The 18,104-nt window shown below is 62.4% G+C and overlaps 4 protein-coding genes across 7 annotated transcripts; 2 read left to right on the forward strand and 2 right to left on the reverse strand.

Annotated features, from left to right (window-relative positions):
* Nucleotides 1–48: 48 nt before the first annotated feature.
* DNMT1 (DNA methyltransferase 1) lies at nt 49–4,583 on the forward strand. Its single transcript, XM_042802870.1, has 12 exons — nt 49–393; nt 692–782; nt 1,376–1,510; nt 1,689–1,971; nt 2,070–2,211; nt 2,425–2,591; nt 2,666–2,843; nt 3,115–3,310; nt 3,384–3,547; nt 3,640–3,756; nt 4,174–4,264; nt 4,425–4,583. The coding sequence occupies exons 1-12, from the start codon at nt 64–66 to the stop codon at nt 4,469–4,471; spliced, it is 1,941 nt and encodes a 646-aa protein (XP_042658804.1). The 5' UTR covers nt 49–63; the 3' UTR covers nt 4,472–4,583.
* Nucleotides 4,584–5,162: 579 nt separating this feature from the next.
* Nucleotides 5,163–9,076, forward strand: EIF3G (eukaryotic translation initiation factor 3 subunit G). Its single transcript, XM_042802802.1, has 11 exons — nt 5,163–5,252; nt 6,618–6,667; nt 7,112–7,204; nt 7,291–7,379; nt 7,624–7,683; nt 7,873–7,977; nt 8,076–8,265; nt 8,368–8,475; nt 8,571–8,707; nt 8,788–8,894; nt 8,990–9,076. The coding sequence occupies exons 1-11, from the start codon at nt 5,233–5,235 to the stop codon at nt 9,003–9,005; spliced, it is 975 nt and encodes a 324-aa protein (XP_042658736.1). The 5' UTR covers nt 5,163–5,232; the 3' UTR covers nt 9,006–9,076.
* Nucleotides 9,077–10,100: 1,024 nt separating this feature from the next.
* Nucleotides 10,101–14,712, reverse strand: LOC116962338 (suppressor of SWI4 1 homolog). The gene is made up of 12 exons (XM_042802801.1): nt 14,313–14,712; nt 13,610–13,780; nt 13,414–13,515; nt 13,049–13,099; nt 12,764–12,934; nt 11,774–11,850; nt 11,573–11,680; nt 11,356–11,479; nt 11,175–11,253; nt 10,949–11,078; nt 10,699–10,856; nt 10,101–10,491 (listed from the first exon to the last, which is right to left on the reverse strand). The coding sequence occupies exons 1-12, from the start codon at nt 14,559–14,561 to the stop codon at nt 10,151–10,153; spliced, it is 1,761 nt and encodes a 586-aa protein (XP_042658735.1). The 5' UTR covers nt 14,562–14,712; the 3' UTR covers nt 10,101–10,150.
* RDH8 (retinol dehydrogenase 8) lies at nt 13,671–17,463 on the reverse strand. Of its 4 annotated transcripts, XM_042802803.1 has the most exons (7): nt 17,205–17,448; nt 16,380–16,541; nt 16,103–16,282; nt 15,924–16,017; nt 15,657–15,840; nt 15,341–15,571; nt 13,671–13,780 (listed from the first exon to the last, which is right to left on the reverse strand). In XM_042802803.1, exons 1-6 carry the CDS (start codon nt 17,308–17,310, stop codon nt 15,347–15,349), a joined length of 951 nt encoding a protein of 316 aa, XP_042658737.1. In that variant the 5' UTR covers nt 17,311–17,448; the 3' UTR covers nt 13,671–13,780; nt 15,341–15,346. The 4 variants fall into 4 exon arrangements, with proteins under 4 accessions (XP_042658737.1, XP_032851628.2, XP_032851626.2 ...); XM_032995735.2 differs by lacking the exon at nt 13,671–13,780 and having other exon boundaries at nt 15,091–15,571; nt 17,205–17,447; XM_032995736.2 differs by lacking the exon at nt 13,671–13,780 and having other exon boundaries at nt 15,091–15,571; nt 16,380–16,586; nt 17,205–17,318.
* Nucleotides 17,464–18,104: the final 641 nt, after the last annotated feature.

The raw sequence follows: 18,104 nt of genomic DNA on the forward strand, positions 1-18,104 counted from the left end.
GAAAACCCTTTGCTATGAAACAAATCATCCCCTTGGTGCTGTGCCCAGGCCACACCAGCGAACATGCACAGCTGGGGGAAACAAACCCTCCTCTCTCTGGGGAGACGGAGCAGTGTGAGCTCTGGAGGCCAGACCGGGGTGAGGATCTTGCCACCAAAACCATTTCCCCAATCCAGGTGTTTTTTTTTTTCTCCCTGCAGGCCCGAAAACACGCACAAGTCCATGAAAGCCAGTTACCACGCAGACATCAACCTCCTGTACTGGAGCGACGAGGAGACAACGGTCGACTTCCGCGCCGTGCAGGGCCGTTGCACGGTGGTGTATGGGGAGGATCTGACGGAGAGCATCCAGGACTACTCCGCCGGTGGGCTCGACCGCTTTTACTTCTTGGAGGTGAGGGAGCCGGGCTTCAAGGCTGTGTTGAGCCCCCGGGGAGGGAGTTTGGGGTGCAGAGATCTGAGAGTCACCAGGAGCCGGCTGGAGCAGTTGCTCTCTTTGGAGCTAAGGGGCCAAATTTGGACCCTCGGGCGGCCGCCCCAGCTCCCCGAGGCAATGGCGAGGGAGGTGAAGGACCCTCTGCAGCCCCCAGCGCTGCGCCCGTGTCCTGCCCTTTGGTTTCCAATGCCTCGGCCGTTCCTGAGCTAGAGAAGCTCTTTGTATTCAAGCATCCTGAAGCCTTTCTCTTCCCCAGGCTTACAATGCAAAAACCAAGAGCTTTGAAGATCCTCCCAACCACGCTCGGAGCTCTGGCAATAAAGGGAAGGGAAAGGGGAAAGGGAAAGGTAAATCTGCTCGGGGGGGGAGAGATCTCGGGTGGGTGAACCGGTTCGTGAGTGCTGTTACACACAACTGAGCAAAAATCGGCTGTTGACCAGATGCTTCTGTGCTCTCCTTGCTCTGGCAGGATGCAGCGTTGTGGTTTTAAGGCACCTAATCCCTTTGGGGAAAAAAAAAAAAATAAAAAAAATTTGAAAATATCTTGCAGCGACAGCACCTGGTCTTTCAGAGATCTCAAAGCCAACCTTCTGCCAGGGGCTGGCTGCTCCGTAGCGTAGGGTTTGTGCCCTGCTGCCACCACGGGGAGCTGCCCTGTGAGATATCGCGGTGCCCGGCTGCCCCTCAAACCCCCTGCTTGCGCCCACGGGCTGTCGGATGGAAGGGGGTTGCGTGGAGAGGGGGGGAAAGGACGAGAGGCTTCCCTTCCAAATGCCAGGGCGTAACCTGGCAGTGACAAGGAAGCAATTAAGGGGCAGAAAGGTGCTTGGAGCTGATATTTTTTTAGCTGCTGCGGAGGACGGGGAGAAGAATTTGCCTTGTAAGCACTAAAAGGAGGAAATGACTTTGCCTTTTGATGTGAGCGGGGCTCTGTTCGCAGGCAAAGGCAAAGGGAAGTCATCGGTAAGCTGCGAGCAGAGCGAGCAGGAGCCGGCCGAGCTGAAGGTCCCCAAGCTGCGGACCCTGGATGTCTTCTCTGGCTGCGGAGGGTTGTCCGAGGGCTTCCACCAGGCAGGTGAGCAGCAGAGCGGGGCCAGCGGCGGGGTGGCAGGCAGAGCCCCTGGGGCATCGGCGCCGGCCGCTCGGTTCCTCCGAAGTGGTTCAGCACGTGCTGGATCTGAAGGGGGGTGGGGGTGCGAGCCGGCGCTCTGCTCCACCGCACAGGCTCAAGGTCCTCTGCTTTGTCTCCCCAGGCGTATCGGAGACGCTCTGGGCCATTGAGATGTGGGAACCGGCCGCCCAGGCTTTCCGGCTGAATAATCCCGGCACTACAGTCTTCACGGAGGATTGCAACGTCCTGCTGAAGCTGGTCATGTCGGGCGAGAAGACCAACTCGCTGGGGCAGAAGCTGCCGCAGAAGGGGGACGTGGAAATGCTCTGCGGCGGCCCCCCCTGCCAGGGCTTCAGCGGCATGAACCGCTTCAACTCCCGCACCTACTCCAAGTTCAAGAACTCCCTGGTGGTCTCCTTCCTCAGGTGAGCAGGGGAGGGGGGTGAGGAGGTGTGTCGGGGTGCGGACCCCCACCTCAAATGTTGCTCTGTCCTTGCTCTCGTGTCTCTCTCCCTCCTCGCAGCTACTGCGACTACTACAGACCGCGGTTCTTCCTTCTGGAGAACGTCAGGAACTTTGTGTCCTTCAAGCGTTCCATGGTGCTGAAGCTCACCTTGCGCTGCCTCGTCCGCATGGGTTACCAGTGCACCTTCGGGGTCCTACAGGTAGGGTGTTGGGGGACCCCGAGATGGTTAACTGGTGTGAAAACCCATCTCCTCCCACCTGGCTCTGCCGTGCTCCGTCCTCTTGGAAGGAGCCGTTGGCTGCATTGCTCCTTGGCTTCCCCGGGTGGTTTTGGGGGACGTTCCCAGCTCTTTGAGGGTACAAACCGGATGGGGAAGCTCCAGCCCTTTTAGGAGTTGTCTCTTCCTTCCCAGGCTGGCCAGTACGGCGTGGCCCAGACGCGGCGGAGAGCCATCATCCTTGCCGCAGCTCCCGGCGAGAAGCTGCCCATGTTCCCCGAGCCTTTGCATGTGTTTGCGCCCCGGGCCTGTCAGCTGAGCGTCGTGGTGGACGACAAGAAGTTCGTCAGCAATATCACCCGGTGAGCCTTCGGAGCCGCGCCGGGGCTGGCGAGGGTGAAGTCTCACCTGCTCACGGCTCCCTTCTTCCTCCCAGGACGTATTCCGGCCCCTTCCGCACCATCACCGTGCGGGACACCATGTCTGACCTGCCGGAGGTCAGGAACGGTGCCTCTGCCTTGGAGATCTCCTACAACGGCGAGCCCCAGTCCTGGTTCCAGCGGCAGATCCGGGGCTCCCAGTATCAGCCCATCCTCAGGGATCATATCTGCAAGGTGCAGATGCTGGGGTCTTGAGGGGAGTGGGGGGGAGCGGGCCAGGCTGCACTTAGACACCCCCCCCCCCCAGACCCAAATTTAGATGGGGGTCAAGGGCGGTTTGGATGAGAGGGACCATCCCCAAGCCCTCTGTGGTTAAATTCCTCAAAGATGAGGCTGGCGGAGCTGCTGGGACCTGTCCCTCTGCCCCAGAGAGAGGGGCGGGGTGGCCGGTGTCCCTCCACGTCCCCTGCCCTGCTGACGGTGACGGTGGGCTCGTCGTTGGCAGGACATGAGCGCCCTGGTCGCGGCCCGGATGAGACACATCCCTTTGGCCCCCGGTTCCGATTGGCGCGACCTGCCCAACATCGAGGTGCGGCTGTCGGACGGCACGACCACGCGCAAGCTGCGGTACACGCACCACGAGAAGAAAAACGGTCGCAGCAGCTCCGGGGCGCTGCGGGGGGTCTGTTCCTGCGCTGAAGGTAGGTGTGGGCTCGCCAAAAACACCCGTGGATGCCCGCCCGTGCCCCTCTTCACCCTCTCCCATCTTTCCAGGCAAGCCTTGCGACCCCGCGGACCGGCAATTCAACACCCTCATCCCTTGGTGCTTGCCGCACACCGGCAACCGGCACAACCACTGGGCCGGGCTCTACGGGCGCTTGGAGTGGGACGGCTTCTTCAGCACCACCGTCACCAACCCCGAGCCTATGGGCAAGCAGGTGGGTGCCCGCCGGATCCCTCCTCGGCGCCGGGAAAGGCGAGGCGTTTGGTGGAATGGCCGCCTGGGTCCCTAACCGTCAGCTTGCCGTAGGGGCGGGTGCTGCACCCGGAGCAGCACCGGGTGGTGAGCGTGAGGGAGTGCGCCCGTTCCCAGGGCTTCCCCGATACCTATCGCCTCTTCGGGAACATCCTCGATAAGCACAGACAGGTGAGTGCTGGCTGCCGCGGTGGAACCGGCGGCGTGGCGGAGCCCTTGGCATCCCCTCGCTCGCCGGCGGCGTGGCGGAGCCCTTGGCATCCCCTCGCTCGCCGGCGGCGTGGCGGAGCCCTTGGCATCCCCTCGCTCGCCGGCGGCGTGGCGGAGCCCTTGGCATCCCCTCGCTCGCCGGCGGCGTGGCGGAGCCCTTGGCATCCCCTCGCTCGCCGGCGGCGTGGCGGAGCCCTTGGCATCCCCTCGCTCGCCGGCGGCGTGGCGGAGCCCTTGGCATCCCCTCGCTCGCCGGCGGCGTGGCGGAGCCCTTGGCATCCCCTCGCTCGCCGGCGGCGTGGCGGAGCCCTTGGCATCCCCTCGCTCGCCGGCGGCGTGGCGGAGCCGGCGCCCAGCGTAACCTTCCCTCTGTTGCAGGTCGGTAACGCGGTGCCTCCTCCTCTAGCCAAAGCCATCGGGCTGGAGATCAAATCGTGTGTGTTGGCCAAGCTGAGGGAAGACACGGCGGGTAGGTGCCATCCCAGGAGCTGCTGCCAAAAAAAAGCAGGGGGGACGCACCCTCCTCGCCCTCAGCCCTCCCTCGGGGGGTCTGTTTTAGGGCTGGGGGTCCCTCCTGCCCCCCTCGGGGTTGGGGGACGGCGGTGTCACCCCCACCTCTCCCTCCCCAGAGCCCAGCGCCCCAGAGAAGATGGAGACCATGGAAACTGCCGGCTGACGCGCGGCGTCTCCTCGAGCACCAGGACTCCCAAACATGCACTGATTTATTTTAAATCCCCCTTTTTTTTTTTTTTTTTTTTTTTTATTTTGTTTCATTTTTTTGTGTGTGTTTTTTTGTTGTTGTTTTTTGGGTTTTTTTGTTTGTTTGTTTGTTTGGGGTTTTTTGTTTAATTTTTTTCTGTTGTTGCTTTGTTTTTTGGTTTGGTTTTTTTTTAATTTTTTTTTTTTTTTTTTTTTTTAAATTCCCTGCCCGTCCCCTTACCCCAGCTCGTCTCCCCCTCCTCACCGCCCTCCGCCACTGTCTGTGATGGTCAAACTCCACAACCCCCCCAAACCCCCCGGCCCCAGGCCCCAGCAGCGCCCACTGGGACCCCCAGTCCCAGCCCAGCGTTGGGGCCCCGCTCCCTGTTTTTACGCCGCATTGTATTGAAAATAATCGGCCGCTTTGTATAAGTGGGAATTGATACTTTATGTAGTTTTTATATGTTGTAATATTTCTTCAAATAAATCTCTCCTATAAATTATAACCTCCCCTGCTTTCCCGCTTTTTCGTTGGGCCTAACGTAGGCCTCAGCCCGGTGTGGGGGGGTGGTGTGTGTCAGGGCGGCGTTGCTTAGCAACCGTCTCCCGGCGTGCAGCGCGGCCCGCCTCGCCCCGCCCCTTCCCGCCTGCCCCTCCCCTCAGCCGGAAGTGGCGCGGCGGCGCCGGAAGTGGTGGCGCCTCCTTCCGGTCGCTGCGCGTGAGGGTGGAGGGAGCGCGATGCCGACGGGCGACTACGAGTGAGGGGAACCGGGAACCGGGACCGGGGGCTGGGGCATCGGTGGGGGGACGGGGCCCGACGGAGACGGGGCCTGGGGGCAGCGAGCGGGACCGCGGGGGAGGAGCGGGGCTGGGGCCGGGAGGGCCCCGATGGGGCCTTCGGGGGGAGCTGTGAGGGGCTTCGTGTGGAGCTGTGGCGGTAAGGGGTGAGGGGAGGGGGCTTCGGGGGGAGCGATGAGGGGTGAGGGGAAAGGGCTTCAGGAGGAGCTGTGGCGTAGGAGGGGAAGGGGCTTCGGGAGGAGCTGTGACTCTGGGGGGTGAGGGGAAAGGGCTTCGGGGGAGCAGTGAGGGTCCTCGGGAGGAGCTGTGGTTCTAGGGGGTGAGGGTCCTCGGGAGGAGCTGTGGTTCTGGGGGATGAGGGGCTTCGGGAGGAGCTGTGACTTAGGGGGGTGAGGGGAAAGGGCTTCAGGGGAGCAGTGAGGGTCCTCGGGAGGAGCTGTGGTTCTAGGGGGTGAGGGTCCTCGGGAGGAGCTGTGGTTCTGGGGGATGAGGGGCTTCGGGAGGAGCTGTGGCTCTGGGGGTGAGGAGAAGGGGCTTTAGGAGGAGCTGGCGGGAGTGAGGGTTTTCGAGGGGAGCTGTGAAGGGCTTTGGGAAGAGAGGTGAGGAGAAGGGGCTTCGGGAGGAGCTGTGGCTGTGAGGGATGAGGGGAAGGGGCTTTGAGGGAAGCTGTGAATGTGAGGGGAAGGGGCTTTGGGCAGAGCGGTGGTGGTGAGGGGTAGGGGCCTTGGGAGGAGCTGTGGCTGGGGGGTGAGGGCAAGGGGCTTTGGGCAGAGCTGTGAGGGTGAGGGGCTTCGGGCAGAGCTGTGGCAGTGAGGGGTGAGGGGAAGGGGCTTTGTGGGGAGCTGTGAGAGTGAGGGGAAGGGGCTTCAGGCAGAGCCGTGAGGGTGAGGGGCTTTGGGTGGAGCTGTGGCGGTGAAAGGAAGGGGCTTCAGGAGGAGCAGTGGCGGCGATGGGAAGGGGCTTTGTGGGGAGCTGTGAGGGTGAGGGTCTTCAGGCAGAGCTGTGGTAGTGAGGGGCTTTGGGAGGAGCAGTGAGAAGTGAGGGGAAGGGGCTTTGGGCTGGGCTGTGGGTGGTGAGGGGAAGGGACTTTGGGAGGAGCACTGAGGGATGAAGGGCTTCAGGAAGAGCGGTAGGGGGAAGGGGCTTCAGGAGGAGTTGTGAGGGAAAGAGGGTGACAGCCCAAGTGTGGCAGGAGCGGTGAGGGGGAGCAGCCAGGGGGAAGGGGGGGACAAGTGGCTTGGCTGGGGCCTAGAGCTGAGGGACAACAGGGTCTGTGAGTGAGGGGACAGGCGAGGCACGGCGCGCTAAGGCACTGCTCTCCACAGCTCAAAGCCCAGCTGGGCCGACCAGGTGGAAGAGGAAGGTGGAGAGGACGGTGAGTGTGTCCTGCTGCAGGCCAATTCCCTCCCCCTTTCTCCTGCTGCTCCTCCTGCTGGTAACTGGGGAATTTTTGTGGAGAAAAAAAGAGCAGCTGCTGTTCCTAAACCCGCCCAGAGACCTGCCTGCTTCTGGTTCAGGGCTCAAAACAGCCTCCCAGGCTCTTCTCAGAGGCCAATCCTTGCGAGTGGAACGTCCCTGACTTGGGATGAGGAGCGGGACCGTTCTCACCCTCCTTGCTCCCCCTAGTTCCGTGGCTGAGGAAGCCCAAGGGCTTGGTGCAGCTGCGATTTCTTGCCTCTGGCTTTTTTCTCTACTTGGGGAAGAGAGCAGGGCCCCACCTCCCTGCAGGGAGAGGCTGTGCCGGGGTGTGGGGTTTTTCCCTCCTCTGCTGGGCTCACCCCAAGCGAGGAGGGTGACTCTCCCCCTTCTCTTCCCGCAGACAAATGCATCACCAGCGAGCTGCTGAAGGACATCCCCCTGCCCGGGGTGCTGGGGGGCAGCCTGAGCGCTGAAGCCGAGCTGCTGAAGGGAGGTGAGAGCTGGGTGAGAGGCCAAGGGGCTGTTTTCCTGTCACCTCCCCCTCATCACACACTGTCCCACTGTCCCCTCTCGCCGCAGGCCCGCTCCCCTCCCCAAAAGAACTCATCAATGGGAACATCAAAACCATCACGGAGTACCGCGAGGAAGAGGATGGGCGCAAAGTGAAGGTCAGGGTGGTCTCAGGCTGCTATTTTGGCTTCTCCCTGCTGCTGAGCTCCCCTTCTCCCCTCGGAGAACCCTTGGTTCTGCTCCGGTTCAGGGGCTGATCCCCACCGGCCCGCTCAGGCAGGGACGTCCCATGGCAGCCCCGTTTCAACTCTGCTGCCTCAAGCAGCCCCAAACTCAGCCCATCTGCCATCCCTCCGCTTGCATCAATTTTATTTATTTATTTTTTTCCTCTCACCTTTACAGATCATCCGCACTTTCCGCATTGAAACCAGGAAGGCCTCCAAGGCTGTGGCCCGTCGGAAGGTGAGCGGGAAGGGAGAGGGAGAGAGGGACATCTGCGCTCTGGCAGGAACCACTTCATCTCCCAGCCCTCTGCTTCTGTCCCCTCCTTAATCTCCCCACGGTGGCGAGCGTTTCCCTTCCTGCTCTGTGATTGTTTGGGGACTTGTTGTACGAATTGGGCCCCCTCCCCCCCCAACATTTTCTCCCCAGAACTGGAAAAAATTTGGCAACTCAGAGTTTGATGCCCCTGGACCGAATGTGGCCACCACCACCGTGAGCGATGACGTTTTCATGACCTTCATCACCAGCAAGGAGGTGGGTTGGGCTCGCGGGGAGCCCCCAGGGCTGCTGGGGTGCCCCTTGATGAGGCCGGGGTGGGTCCTGGGGGATTCAGGAATCTCCCTGTCCCCCAGGACCTGAACTGCCAGGAGGAGGAGGATCCCATGAACAAGCTGAAGGGGCAGAAGATCGTCTCGTGCCGTATCTGCAAGGGCGACCACTGGACGACCCGCTGTCCCTACAAGGACACCCTGGGGCCGATGCAGAAGGAATTGGCTGAGCAGTTGGGGCTGTCCACAGGCGAGAAGGAGAAGCTGCCTGGAGGTACAAACCCCGCCCCCCTCTTAAATTTTGGGGGGCAAGGGGAAGGCTGCTCTCTGCCTGCGGGCAGCCTCACCTCCTGCCTGTCGCCTTTCCTGCCCTCAGAGCCGGAGCCGGTGCAGGCTCAGCAGAGCAAGACGGGCAAGTACGTTCCCCCCAGCCTGCGCGACGGAGCCAGCCGCCGCGGCGAGTCCATGCAGCCCAACCGCCGGGGTAAGCCAAAGCCTGGTGCCCGGGCCGTGCACCATGCGTGCCAGCTCTGCCCACAGTCCTGCTCGTGACCTCCACCTTCCTCATCCTTCCCCCAGCCGATGACAACGCCACCATCCGGGTCACCAACCTGTCCGAGGACACCCGTGAGACTGATCTCCAGGAGCTGTTCCGGCCCTTTGGTTCCATCTCTAGGATCTATTTAGCCAAGGACAAGACCACTGGGCAGTCCAAGGTGGGATTTTTCCCCTTTGGGGGGGCTGAGGAGGGGGACCCCTCCACTTCCCCTCACCCTCTCGCTTTCCCCCACCCCAGGGTTTTGCCTTCATCAGCTTCCACCGCCGGGAGGATGCGGCCCGGGCTATTGCCGGCGTCTCTGGATTTGGCTACGACCACCTCATCCTCAACGTGGAATGGGCCAAGTAAGTATGAGGGGTTTGGCTCGGAGGATTTGGGGGGGTCCCAGGGGTACATGTGCAGCCGCCCCTCTTCTCACCGCCCTCTTCCTCCTCTGCAGACCCTCCACCAACTGAATCCAGTGCGGCGCCGGCTCCCGGCGAGAGCAGTTGGCGCTTCTAAATAAAGACGCACGGTCTGGTATGCATCAAGGTGTGGATTGGAGGGGTCGGGGTGGTTCAGGGTGGGGAGCAGCCCCCTCCTCATCCCCAACTCACTCGCGACACGGTGAAGGGCACGGTGCCGTCATTCCTCCCTTTTTTAAGCTTTCCAAGTAGGAAAAAGTGGGATTTTTACCAAAAATAGGTGTGACGTGAGGCCGTGCTTGATTTCAGCTTTAATCCTGCTTCTCCCACCTCTCTTTCTGGGAGAGAAATGGGAGCCAAGCCCAGTGCCAGCCGCCTTGGAAGGCTCCTAGGTTGCCGGCCGGAGCTCACCGTGCTCAACCCGCTCCTTCTGGTGCCACAGCAGATGTTGAGGTTACAGAAAACGTGGTAGGGAAAGGCAGAAAGCGCCACTTCCACCCCCATTTTCCCCTTTTCCAAGCGGGTGAGGATTAGGGAAGGGGGTGTGGATAATGGTGGTGTAGCCAAAGGGCGGGTGCCTGTTGGGATAAAAACCCCGCAGCTGCAGTCCTCAAATATTCCATCACACCTTCTGCTTCTTGAAGCTCTGAAAAAACCCAAAGGGGGTGCCAGCAGTGGCCACGGCAGTGGCTGAGGTGGGTGGCTAGTTTGGGGGTTCCTCCTGCTGTTGCTGTCCTGTCCCGTTTCCCTCCCCCTGCCCCCCCTTTTTGGTGGCTGCTGGAGGGAAGCAGCGAGGGAGGAGGGCGGGTGAGCCTTGTGCTGGGACTGAGGAGACCTCGTGGTCCTGTTGGGGACAGGATGTGGCCCCTCTGTCTGTCCTTCCCCCTTTGCCTGGCTCCCAGGGTGCAGGCAGGACCCCATTTTTCCACCTGCAGTCCTGCCTCCCCCCCCCATCCTCTCCTGTCCCCCCTCCCTCCTCGGTGGCAGCCACCAGGCAGCATCCTGCCCCATTTTGGGTACAAGAGGCCAGCTCTGCCTGACCACACCAAAACCAGGCACCCTGGGTGGCAGGGGGGACACCGTTACAGCCCAGGGGGTCCCCCCATTTTCCACCCCCCCCCCCAACCCCAGCACAGCCACAGGAAGTTGTTCCAAGCAGTGTATTGCACAGAAACGAGGTGGGGGGCGTGTGTTTCCTATTTCCTCTTCCCCTTCCTGGCGTATCCCGGCCGCCGGAAAATCATCTTCCCCTTCGGCAGCAGCTTCCCTCGTCCCTTCAGCCTCGAGGTGGCCCGGTGGTTCCTCGGTGCCCCCTCGGTTCTTCGGTGCAGTTTTTGGCCAGTCTCCCCCTGCCTGGCTCCGCCACAGTGCCGCGAGTCCTTCGGTGCCGCGTCTCCCTTCCGCCGCTTCCCCGGCGCCGTGGGGCGAGGGCTGGGGGGGGCAGGATGCTCCGGCCCCTTGTGCCAGCGGCGGCGTTTCCGTGACGGGGCAGTGCCCGAGGAGCTTCGCTTCCTCTTGGTGCGGTCAGGAAACAGATCTTTGGGGGGGGGTAGGGAGAGAAAAAAAAAAAAAAAAAAATCAGCAAAAAAGGGGGCACGGGGACGCAGAATCGGGGCTGACGGAGGTGTCAGTGCGTTTACTTTGAACCGAGATCATGGGGAGTTCAAGGTTTTTCGCGTCATCAGCCACTACCAGGAGAGGATTGAGGGGTGGGGGGGCTCGGTTGCAGCCCCTCCGAACTCACCCTTGTCTGGCTCCTCGCCAACCTCCTGCCGGTAATACTCGGCGTCGCTCTCTTCCGACTGCTCGGCCGTATCCTGCTGCTCTGGCGCGCCGGGATCCTCGGCGTCGCTGTCGCCGTCCTGCTGCCGTTTCCTCCGGATCCCTGCCAGGCTCTTCTCCCTGCGGTGCCATCGGGGGTGGAGGGGTGTCAGCCAGCACTGGGGCTGCTGCCGGGTCCCCCCCCCCCTCTCCTCTTGCCACGCCACCCTCACCTGTGAGCTTCCCGCTGCTGCCGCTTCCGCTCCACGTCCGCCTCCTGCTTCTGCCGCCGCTCCGCCTTCAGCCGCAGCTTCGCCTCCTTCCGCGCCAAGATCTCCTGCACCTCCGCCTCCATCTTGTGGACTTAAAACACACAGTGAGAGTTTGGGGGGGGGGGGTGAGGCACCCCGACTTGAGCCCCTGTGCCGGCAGCTTACCGCGGCGTTTTGTGGCACTTACTGAAGCTGTGGTAGAGCACGTTGCCCTGTGCCAGGCCTTCCTCCACCTTGATGAGCTGCAGAGTCATGCGGGGTCCGATCTGCAGGAATTTGGGGGGGCGGAGGGGGGATGTGGAGACCCCGTCGATCATTCTCGCTCGCACACCCACCCTCCCGGGGCGCCAGCACTGCTGTCACTTTACCTCGGTGAGGCGCACAGCGCTCTGCTGCGCTTTCATGTTGCCTCGGCCGGAGTACGCCTGCGGCAGCTCCAGGATGTTGTGGGTCCCATCCTGCTCGGCCTCGCTCTCTGACAGGTTTATGTCCCTGTCGGGGGACACGAAAGTAGTTGGGGACAGGCTGGAAAAGCACCTCTGGGACCCTTATCCCCCTCAGGGTGTGTGTGTGTGTCCCACGCACTTCACCAGCAGCTCACTGATGTCTTCCAGGCGGCTCATGTTGGGGAATTTCTCCTGCAGCAGCTTCTTCAGGCCTTTGCTCACGCCCACAGGCACGATCTTCACGCTGCTGCGAGGAGGAAGAGGAGGAGGAAGAGGTTGGCGGTGGGACATGGGGTGCAGGGCCCCCCCCCCCCGCCAAAATCAAGGGTGCAACACTTACTAATGCCTGAAATCGAGGAGCTGCGTCTCTGCGTTGTAGCTGATGAGCAAACACCTCTTGATGTTGTTGAGGTTGATCTGTGAAAGGAGGGAGAGGAGAAAAGGAGGAGGAGGGAAGGAGGAAGAGAAGGAAAATGGGAAAGGAGGAAAAGGAGAGAAGGAAAAAGAGGGGAAGGAGGAAGAGAAGGAAGAGAAGGAGGGAGAGAGGAAGGAAAGAGAAGGAAAATAGAAAAGAAAGAAAAAAAGGAGAGAAAGAAGAGAGAAACGGAGGAAGAAAAGGAGGAGGAAAAGGAGAGGGAAGAGGAGGAAAATAGAAGAGGAGAGAAGGAAGAAGAGAAGGAAAAGGAAAATAGAAAAGGAGAAGGAGGAAAAAGAGGGAAGAAGGAGAAGGAAGAAGCAGAGAAGGAGGGAGAGAAGGAAGGGAAAAGGAGAAAGGAGATTTCAGCTGGGAGGGCCCCCCCAACACTCCCCTCATCCACCTGCCTGAGCGCCCCGGGGCTGAGAGGCAGGAGCCTGTCCCAGCGTTAGAGCACCCTCTCGGGAAAGAAATGTCCAATCCAACCCCCCCCAGGGTCCTGTCACTGGATACTGGGGTGAACTGGGGGAATGTGGCCCTGCCCAGGCAGCGGGGTTGGGTCCCTTCTACCCCTTCTGTGAGAAGAGCTCAGCACCTCCTCTGAGCCTGCTGCCCCCCCCCAATCCCTTCTGCAGGGCTGTTCTCCAGCTCCCCCTCTCCCAGTTGACGCCTCTACCCGACTTTACTCCATCCCCAGTGCAGAAACGGGCATGGACTTAATTGAATTTCATCCCATTAATCATCACCCAACGCTCCAATCTATGCGGGTCCCTCCATCTCCCAGTTTGGTATTTAACGCCCGTAGCTGCGCTGTTGATATATTGACTAGAACCAGCCCTAAAATTAAACCCTGAGGAAAGTGGGATGGGGGCTGAGCACCCCCCCCACCCCACCCCCCGCCCCCAGCTCGCTTACCCTGTGGACGTTGATGGAGGGGAACATGTTTTGGAACATGGTGGCCATCAACTTGATGTGGATTTGTTGGAGCCCCAAATTGCTGAGGACCAGGAGTGGGTGGTGGGTGAACTGCTGCTCATGCATGCGGTGCCGCTTGAGGGACGAGACCACGTCCTTGATCAGCGAGTACTGAGGTGGGGGGGGGGGGGGAGGACAGGGACACAGAGGATGAGGAGGGGGTGAGATGCTGCCCTTCGCACCGGTGAGGAAATTTTAGGAGGGTGGGCTCCTACCAGCACCCACCTGCATCACCTTGAAGGTCAGCGTCGGGCCGCCGGGCAGCCGGAACACTTTCTGGAAGGGGGAGAGAGGCGGCGCTCAATGCTGAGGGGGAAGAGGTGTGTGGGGGGGAAACGAGATCAACTCCCCCCCCCCCCCCCCCAAAAAAAAAAAAAAAAGCACCCAAAAAAACAACCCAGTGCAGACGCATCAGTGCGTTTACTTTGGATAAAATCACAGCATGAACTCAAGGAGGTTTTATCATCATCTGCGTCGGCGAGGGGAGGGTAAGTGCCCCCCCCCCAAAAAGGGGGTTGGCGCCCTGTGTGAGGCAGAGGGACCCCCAGAGGGTGAGGGGGGGGTGTGGGGGAGGGGTTGGGGCTACTCACAAAATTGATGCTGGCGGCTGATTTACTGAAAACCAAGAAATGCGTCACCCCCAGGGGCCCAGCCACGGCCACAAAATCCTTCAGGGAGTTTTTCTTCCGCACCTGCGGCACAAAGCGACCGGATCCTCGAGCTGCGCCCCCCCAGCAGCTCCTGGGGCTGGGCAGGATTTGTTTTGCCCCCCCCGCCAGTGCTCACCTGGAGGGCTCTGGCCGTGTAGGGCTCCATCACCTTCCTCACGTCGGTGACGAGGCGCCGCAGGCTCTTGCCACCGCGGCCGCGGTGGAAGACAAAGGAGTGGGGGACGGTGCCGAATTCCTCCTGGGCATGTTGGCGCGCCGCCGCCCGCTCCTTCTTCTGGTTCTTGCTCTGGGGGGGGGACACACATGGTCAGGGCTCGGGGGGGGTAGCCCTTCCTGCTTCCCTGAAAATTCCTGATCCCCCTTTTCCCAGGACAACCGGACCCCGCCCCCCTTCTCTAACCCCCCCCGAAGGGCCCGATCCCCTTTCTCCCAGAAATACCGCACCCTCCCGCCCCCCCATCTCCTCTAACCCCCCAGAAGCACCCGATCCCCCTTTTTCCCAGAAATACCGGACCGCCCCCCATTCCCTCTATCCCCCCCGAAAAGCCCAATTCTCTTTTTCCCTGAAATACCGGACCCCCCCATCCCCTCTAACCCCGCCCCCGAAGGGCCCGATCCCCCTTTTCCTGGGACAACCGGACCCCCCCGTCCCCTCTAAACCCCCTCCGAAGGGCCTGATCCCCCATTCCCTCAGCCCCCCCCTTGAAGGGCCCGATCCCCTTTTCCCAGGACAACCGCCCCCCCCAAAGGGCCCGATCCCCGCGACAGCCGTTGTTCCCCTCCTTCCTTTCCCCCTCCCCGCTCCCCCCGGCCCGTACTTTGCTCGGCCGACCCATCTCGCCGCGGCTCCCACCATGCGGCCTCGGCCACTTCCCGCCCCACCCCCGGAATCGTCCGGCTACTTCCGGTTCGTCACTTCCGCCCGGTGCCACAGCCCCGCGTTCCGCCCGCGGTTGCCATGGTGACGCGTGGGGGTTTTTTTTGTTGTTTTTTTTTTTTGTTTGTTTTTTTTTGTGTGGTTTTTTTTTTTTTTTTAGGGTTTTTTTTTTTTTTTTCCCCCCCGCCATGTCGGGGTGCGAGGCCTGAGGGGCCGGGGCCGCCTCACACCCCTCCCCCCCCCCCCCCCATCCCGTCCCGGATCGCTGCCGGCGCGAAGGTCAGTGCGAGGGGGGTGGCTGTGGGGGGGTGTGAAGTGACAGACTCTACTGGAGACCCCCAGAGCCCCCCTCAACACCCCCAGGCTCCCCAACCCGCCCAGGCCCCCCCAAACTCCCCCCAGAGCCCCCCTCAACACCCCCAGGCTCCCCAACCCGCCCAGGCCCCCCCAAACTCCCCCCAGAGCCCCCCTCAACACCCCCAGGCTCCCCAATGCGCCCAGACCCCCCCCTTCCCCCCGCTCTCCCTGTGACCCCCCAAACTCCTCCTGAGACCACCCCAACACCTCAAGAGCCCCCCCTCAGCCTCCCCACCCCTCCAGGCTCCCCAAAGCCCCTCAGGATCTCCAGCCCTTGATGTTCCCCAAAGCACCCCCCTCAGGTTCCCCCTACCCCAGCGCCTCACCCCCCAAGGTTCCCCCAACTGCCCCCAGCCCTCCCTCCCTCCCCCCCCCGACTCCCCATTCAGCCCCACTGGGACCCCATCCTGATGGGAGAACCCCGCTTTTTCTTTTTCTCCAGCTCTGACACCCCAAAAAGGGGGGGATGTGTTCGACCGCCAGCGCCGTCCGTCCGTCCTGCCGTGAGCGATGCCAGGGGGGTGCGGGGCCGCAAGCGTGACACCCTCCCCCCCCCCCCCCCCCATCTTCTTCCCCACCATCAAGAGCCTGAGCTCCCCCGCTTTGGGGTGCCCCTTCTCAAAGCGGGGTGATCCTACGTCGGAAGCAGCCGCAGGTGAGGCACCGCAGGACGCCCATGCTGAGGTGGAAGAGGGTGCCGTAGTCGAAGAGCAGGCGGTGGTAGGACCTCACGGACAGATCCCCCGAGGGATCCGCGTACTTGAGGGCCACCAAAGGCGTGTAGAGGTGGTTGGTTTGCGTGCGGAAAGCCGGCCGCCTGGCTCCGATCACGTCGGCGACGGCCTGCGGGCGGAGAGCAGCGGGGGTTTCAGGGCCGCCGTGGGGCTGGAAACGGCTCCCCAGAGCTTCCCCCCTCGCAGCCCCACACCTCGGCCACGGCGGTGGGGCTCTGCCCCAGCGTGGCGAAAATCTCCTGGGAAGCCGGCAGGTACACGTCCTTGAAGTACCGCACCGTAGCCGCGTCGGTGCCGGGAAACTCGGAGCGTGAAACCTCCTCCAGCAGCTTCACCTCGAACTCCGTGTTCACGGGGCCCGGTTCCACCATGGAGACGCTGTGGGGTGGGGGGGGTTCCAGAGCCACCCTTGAGCCCTCTGGGGTCCGTCCCCCTCTCCCCTCGCGTCCCCTCACACTCACAAGACATTGAACTGCAGGAGCTGCACGGCCAAGCTCTCGCAGAATCCCTCCACGGCGAACTTGGAGGCAGCGTAGACGTCGTTGAAGACGATCCCTGTGGGTGGAGAGGGGCTGAGTTTGGCGAGACCCCTCCCTGTAGCAAGACTCCCCCCGCCTTAAGACCCCCCCCCCCGCCTCACCTTGCAGCCCCATGACGCTGCTGATGACCACGATGTGTCCGCTCTGCCTCCGCTTCATGTCGGGGAGAACGGCCTTGATCATCCTCACAGCCCCGAAGAAGTTGGTCTCGAAGACGCGTTTCATCTCCTCCACGCTGATACTTTCCACGGGACCGATGTGGCCCACGCCGGCGTTATTCACTGCGGCATTATTCACCGGGGGGGGGGGGGGGGGCGGCTCAGAGACCCCCCCCCCCCAGCCACCCTAGGGGACCCCCCACCCAGCCTCTCCGCTCACCCAACACGTCCACCCGTCCCCCGGGGATGCTCCCCATGCACTCTGCCACCGAGCTGTCGCTGCAGACATCCAGACATTGGATGCTCAACGTTTTCCCCAGCGCCGATCCCGCCGCCTCCTCCAATTTCTCCTTTTTCCGCAGGTCCCGCATGGTGGCGATGACTGCGGGGAGCCCCAAATCCAGTCAAGGGGACCCCCAGTTGCCCGCTGAGGTTGGAGGGTCAAGCCAGGATGATTTTCCCTAAGCTGATTTGGTAACGTGGCCCTTAATCCCCCTCCCTGGCTTAATCCCCAGCACTGGTGTGGGATCCGTGGTGGGGCACACGCGTGTCTGTGTGTTTAGGGGTGACATTGGGAACGAGGACGGCGTGTTGGGGACCCCACATGTGTGTGTATGTGTGTGTCTGTGTGTGTGTGTGTATGGGGGGTGGGGGTGGCGTGGGAAGTGGGAATGAGGACGGCGTGCTGGCGTCCACACGCGTATGCGTCCACCCTGGGTGGGAATGTGCTGCCGGCCCCACTTACACGCGTGTACTGCTCGTGCCATCTGTGTCCCCGTGGGGCTGCCCTACATCCCCAGCTCCGTTTCACCTGGCGGGTGGGGGGGCTCTGCACCCCAAAACCTTTCTGGGGGGGGGGTGGGGTGGGGTGGGTGGTCTGTGAGCTCGGGGGCACGGGAATTCAAGTCCTGGCGGGGGGCTGTGGGGGGCTGGCTGGCTGGGGACCCCAAACTCTGCACCCTCCCCCCCGCAATGTGGGGCTGTGGGTCCCCTCCTGGGTGGATGTGAAAGGGGGGTGGGGTGTTCCCCCACCCTGTTTCCTCACCCTGGAAGCGTTGCTGGGGGTCCTGCGCCAACCTCACGGCGACGGCCAAGCCGATGCCGGAGGAGCAGCCGGTGACAAGGACGACGCGGGGCGCGGGGGTGGCCATGGCTGTGCTGGCCTCTGGTCCAAAGTCCCAAAGTCCCTTAGGAGATCAGGACCCGGCGTCACGTGGGAGCAGGATCAATCCTCCCCCCACCCCCCCTCACCCCCCGGGGACATCCCTTGGGGGGGGGGACCCCCCCTCTTCAGGGGGACACGTGGGACGGGGACAGGCGATGGCGCACGTGGCTGCCACCCCGTAGAGAGGTTGGACCCATCAGGGACACCCCCCCCCAAGCTCTTAGGGGAGCTGAGGGGGGCTGCGTTACCCCCAGAGCTTCGAGGGGGGGAAGGGCTCGTTTTTTGGGGGGGTCGGGGGGCGTCCACAGGGGCTCGTTACTGCAGAGACGCTAATAAATATTTGCTGGGAAATGGGAAACCGGGGGGGAGAGGAACCGTGAGTCAGGCGATGAGGCAATGGGGTGACGCCAGCCAGGAGGGTCCCCGGGGCCGGCCCTGCCGAGAGGCGGCTGCACTGGGGGGGTTGGGGGGGGTGCCCCAAAAACCCGTGGCCTTACTGTGGGGCTGGGAGCTCTGAAATGCCCAGCCTTGGGGGAGGGATGGGGGTGGAGGGGGCTTTGCACCCCCAAAAGCCACTGTCGTTGCTGCGGGGCAAGGGGTGTGCACCCCTAAACCTCGCTGGGGGACTGGGAGAAGGGGGGGGGGGCTCTGCACCCCTAAACCCACTGTCTGTGCTGTGAGGCTGGGAGTGAGGGGGACACTCTGCACCCCTAAACCTCGTTGGGGAACTGGGAACAGGGTGGGGGGCCCTGCACCCCAAAACCCACTGTCTTTGCTGTG

The sequence above is a fragment of the Tyto alba genome, unplaced genomic scaffold (genome assembly GCF_018691265.1).
Source record: "Tyto alba isolate M040663 unplaced genomic scaffold, T.alba_DEE_v4.0 Super-Scaffold_4, whole genome shotgun sequence".
NCBI lineage: Eukaryota > Metazoa > Chordata > Aves > Strigiformes > Tytonidae > Tyto > Tyto alba.

Excerpts from the sequence above, each read along its gene's own strand:
- DNMT1 (XM_042802870.1), top strand. The coding sequence starts at position 64 with ATGCACAGCTGGGGGAAACAAACCCTCCTCTCTCTGGGGAGACGGAGC. Across the intron at positions 2,844-3,114 it reads TCAGGGATCATATCTGCAAG|GACATGAGCGCCCTGGTCGC; the intron begins GTGCAGATGCTG and ends CGTCGTTGGCAG. Across the intron at positions 3,757-4,173 it reads TCCTCGATAAGCACAGACAG|GTCGGTAACGCGGTGCCTCC; the intron begins GTGAGTGCTGGC and ends CCTCTGTTGCAG.
- EIF3G (XM_042802802.1), top strand. The coding sequence starts at position 5,233 with ATGCCGACGGGCGACTACGA. Across the intron at positions 7,684-7,872 it reads AGGCTGTGGCCCGTCGGAAG|AACTGGAAAAAATTTGGCAA; the intron begins GTGAGCGGGAAG and ends TTTTCTCCCCAG. Across the intron at positions 8,266-8,367 it reads GAAGGAGAAGCTGCCTGGAG|AGCCGGAGCCGGTGCAGGCT; the intron begins GTACAAACCCCG and ends TCCTGCCCTCAG.
- LOC116962338 (XM_042802801.1), bottom strand. The coding sequence starts at position 14,561 with ATGGCGGGGGGGAAAAAAAAAAAAAAAACCCTAAAAAAAAAAAAAAAA. Across the intron at positions 12,935-13,048 it reads TGACCTTCAAGGTGATGCAG|TACTCGCTGATCAAGGACGT; the intron begins GTGGGTGCTGGT and ends CCCCCACCTCAG. Across the intron at positions 11,480-11,572 it reads ATCAGTGAGCTGCTGGTGAA|GGACATAAACCTGTCAGAGA; the intron begins GTGCGTGGGACA and ends GTCCCCCGACAG.
- RDH8 (XM_042802803.1), bottom strand. The coding sequence starts at position 17,310 with ATGGCCACCCCCGCGCCCCGCGTCGTCCTTGTCACCGGCTGCTCCTCC. Across the intron at positions 16,018-16,102 it reads CAGCGTCATGGGGCTGCAAG|GGATCGTCTTCAACGACGTC; the intron begins GTGAGGCGGGGG and ends CTCCACCCACAG. Across the intron at positions 15,841-15,923 it reads CTCCTGCAGTTCAATGTCTT|CGTCTCCATGGTGGAACCGG; the intron begins GTGAGTGTGAGG and ends CCCACCCCACAG.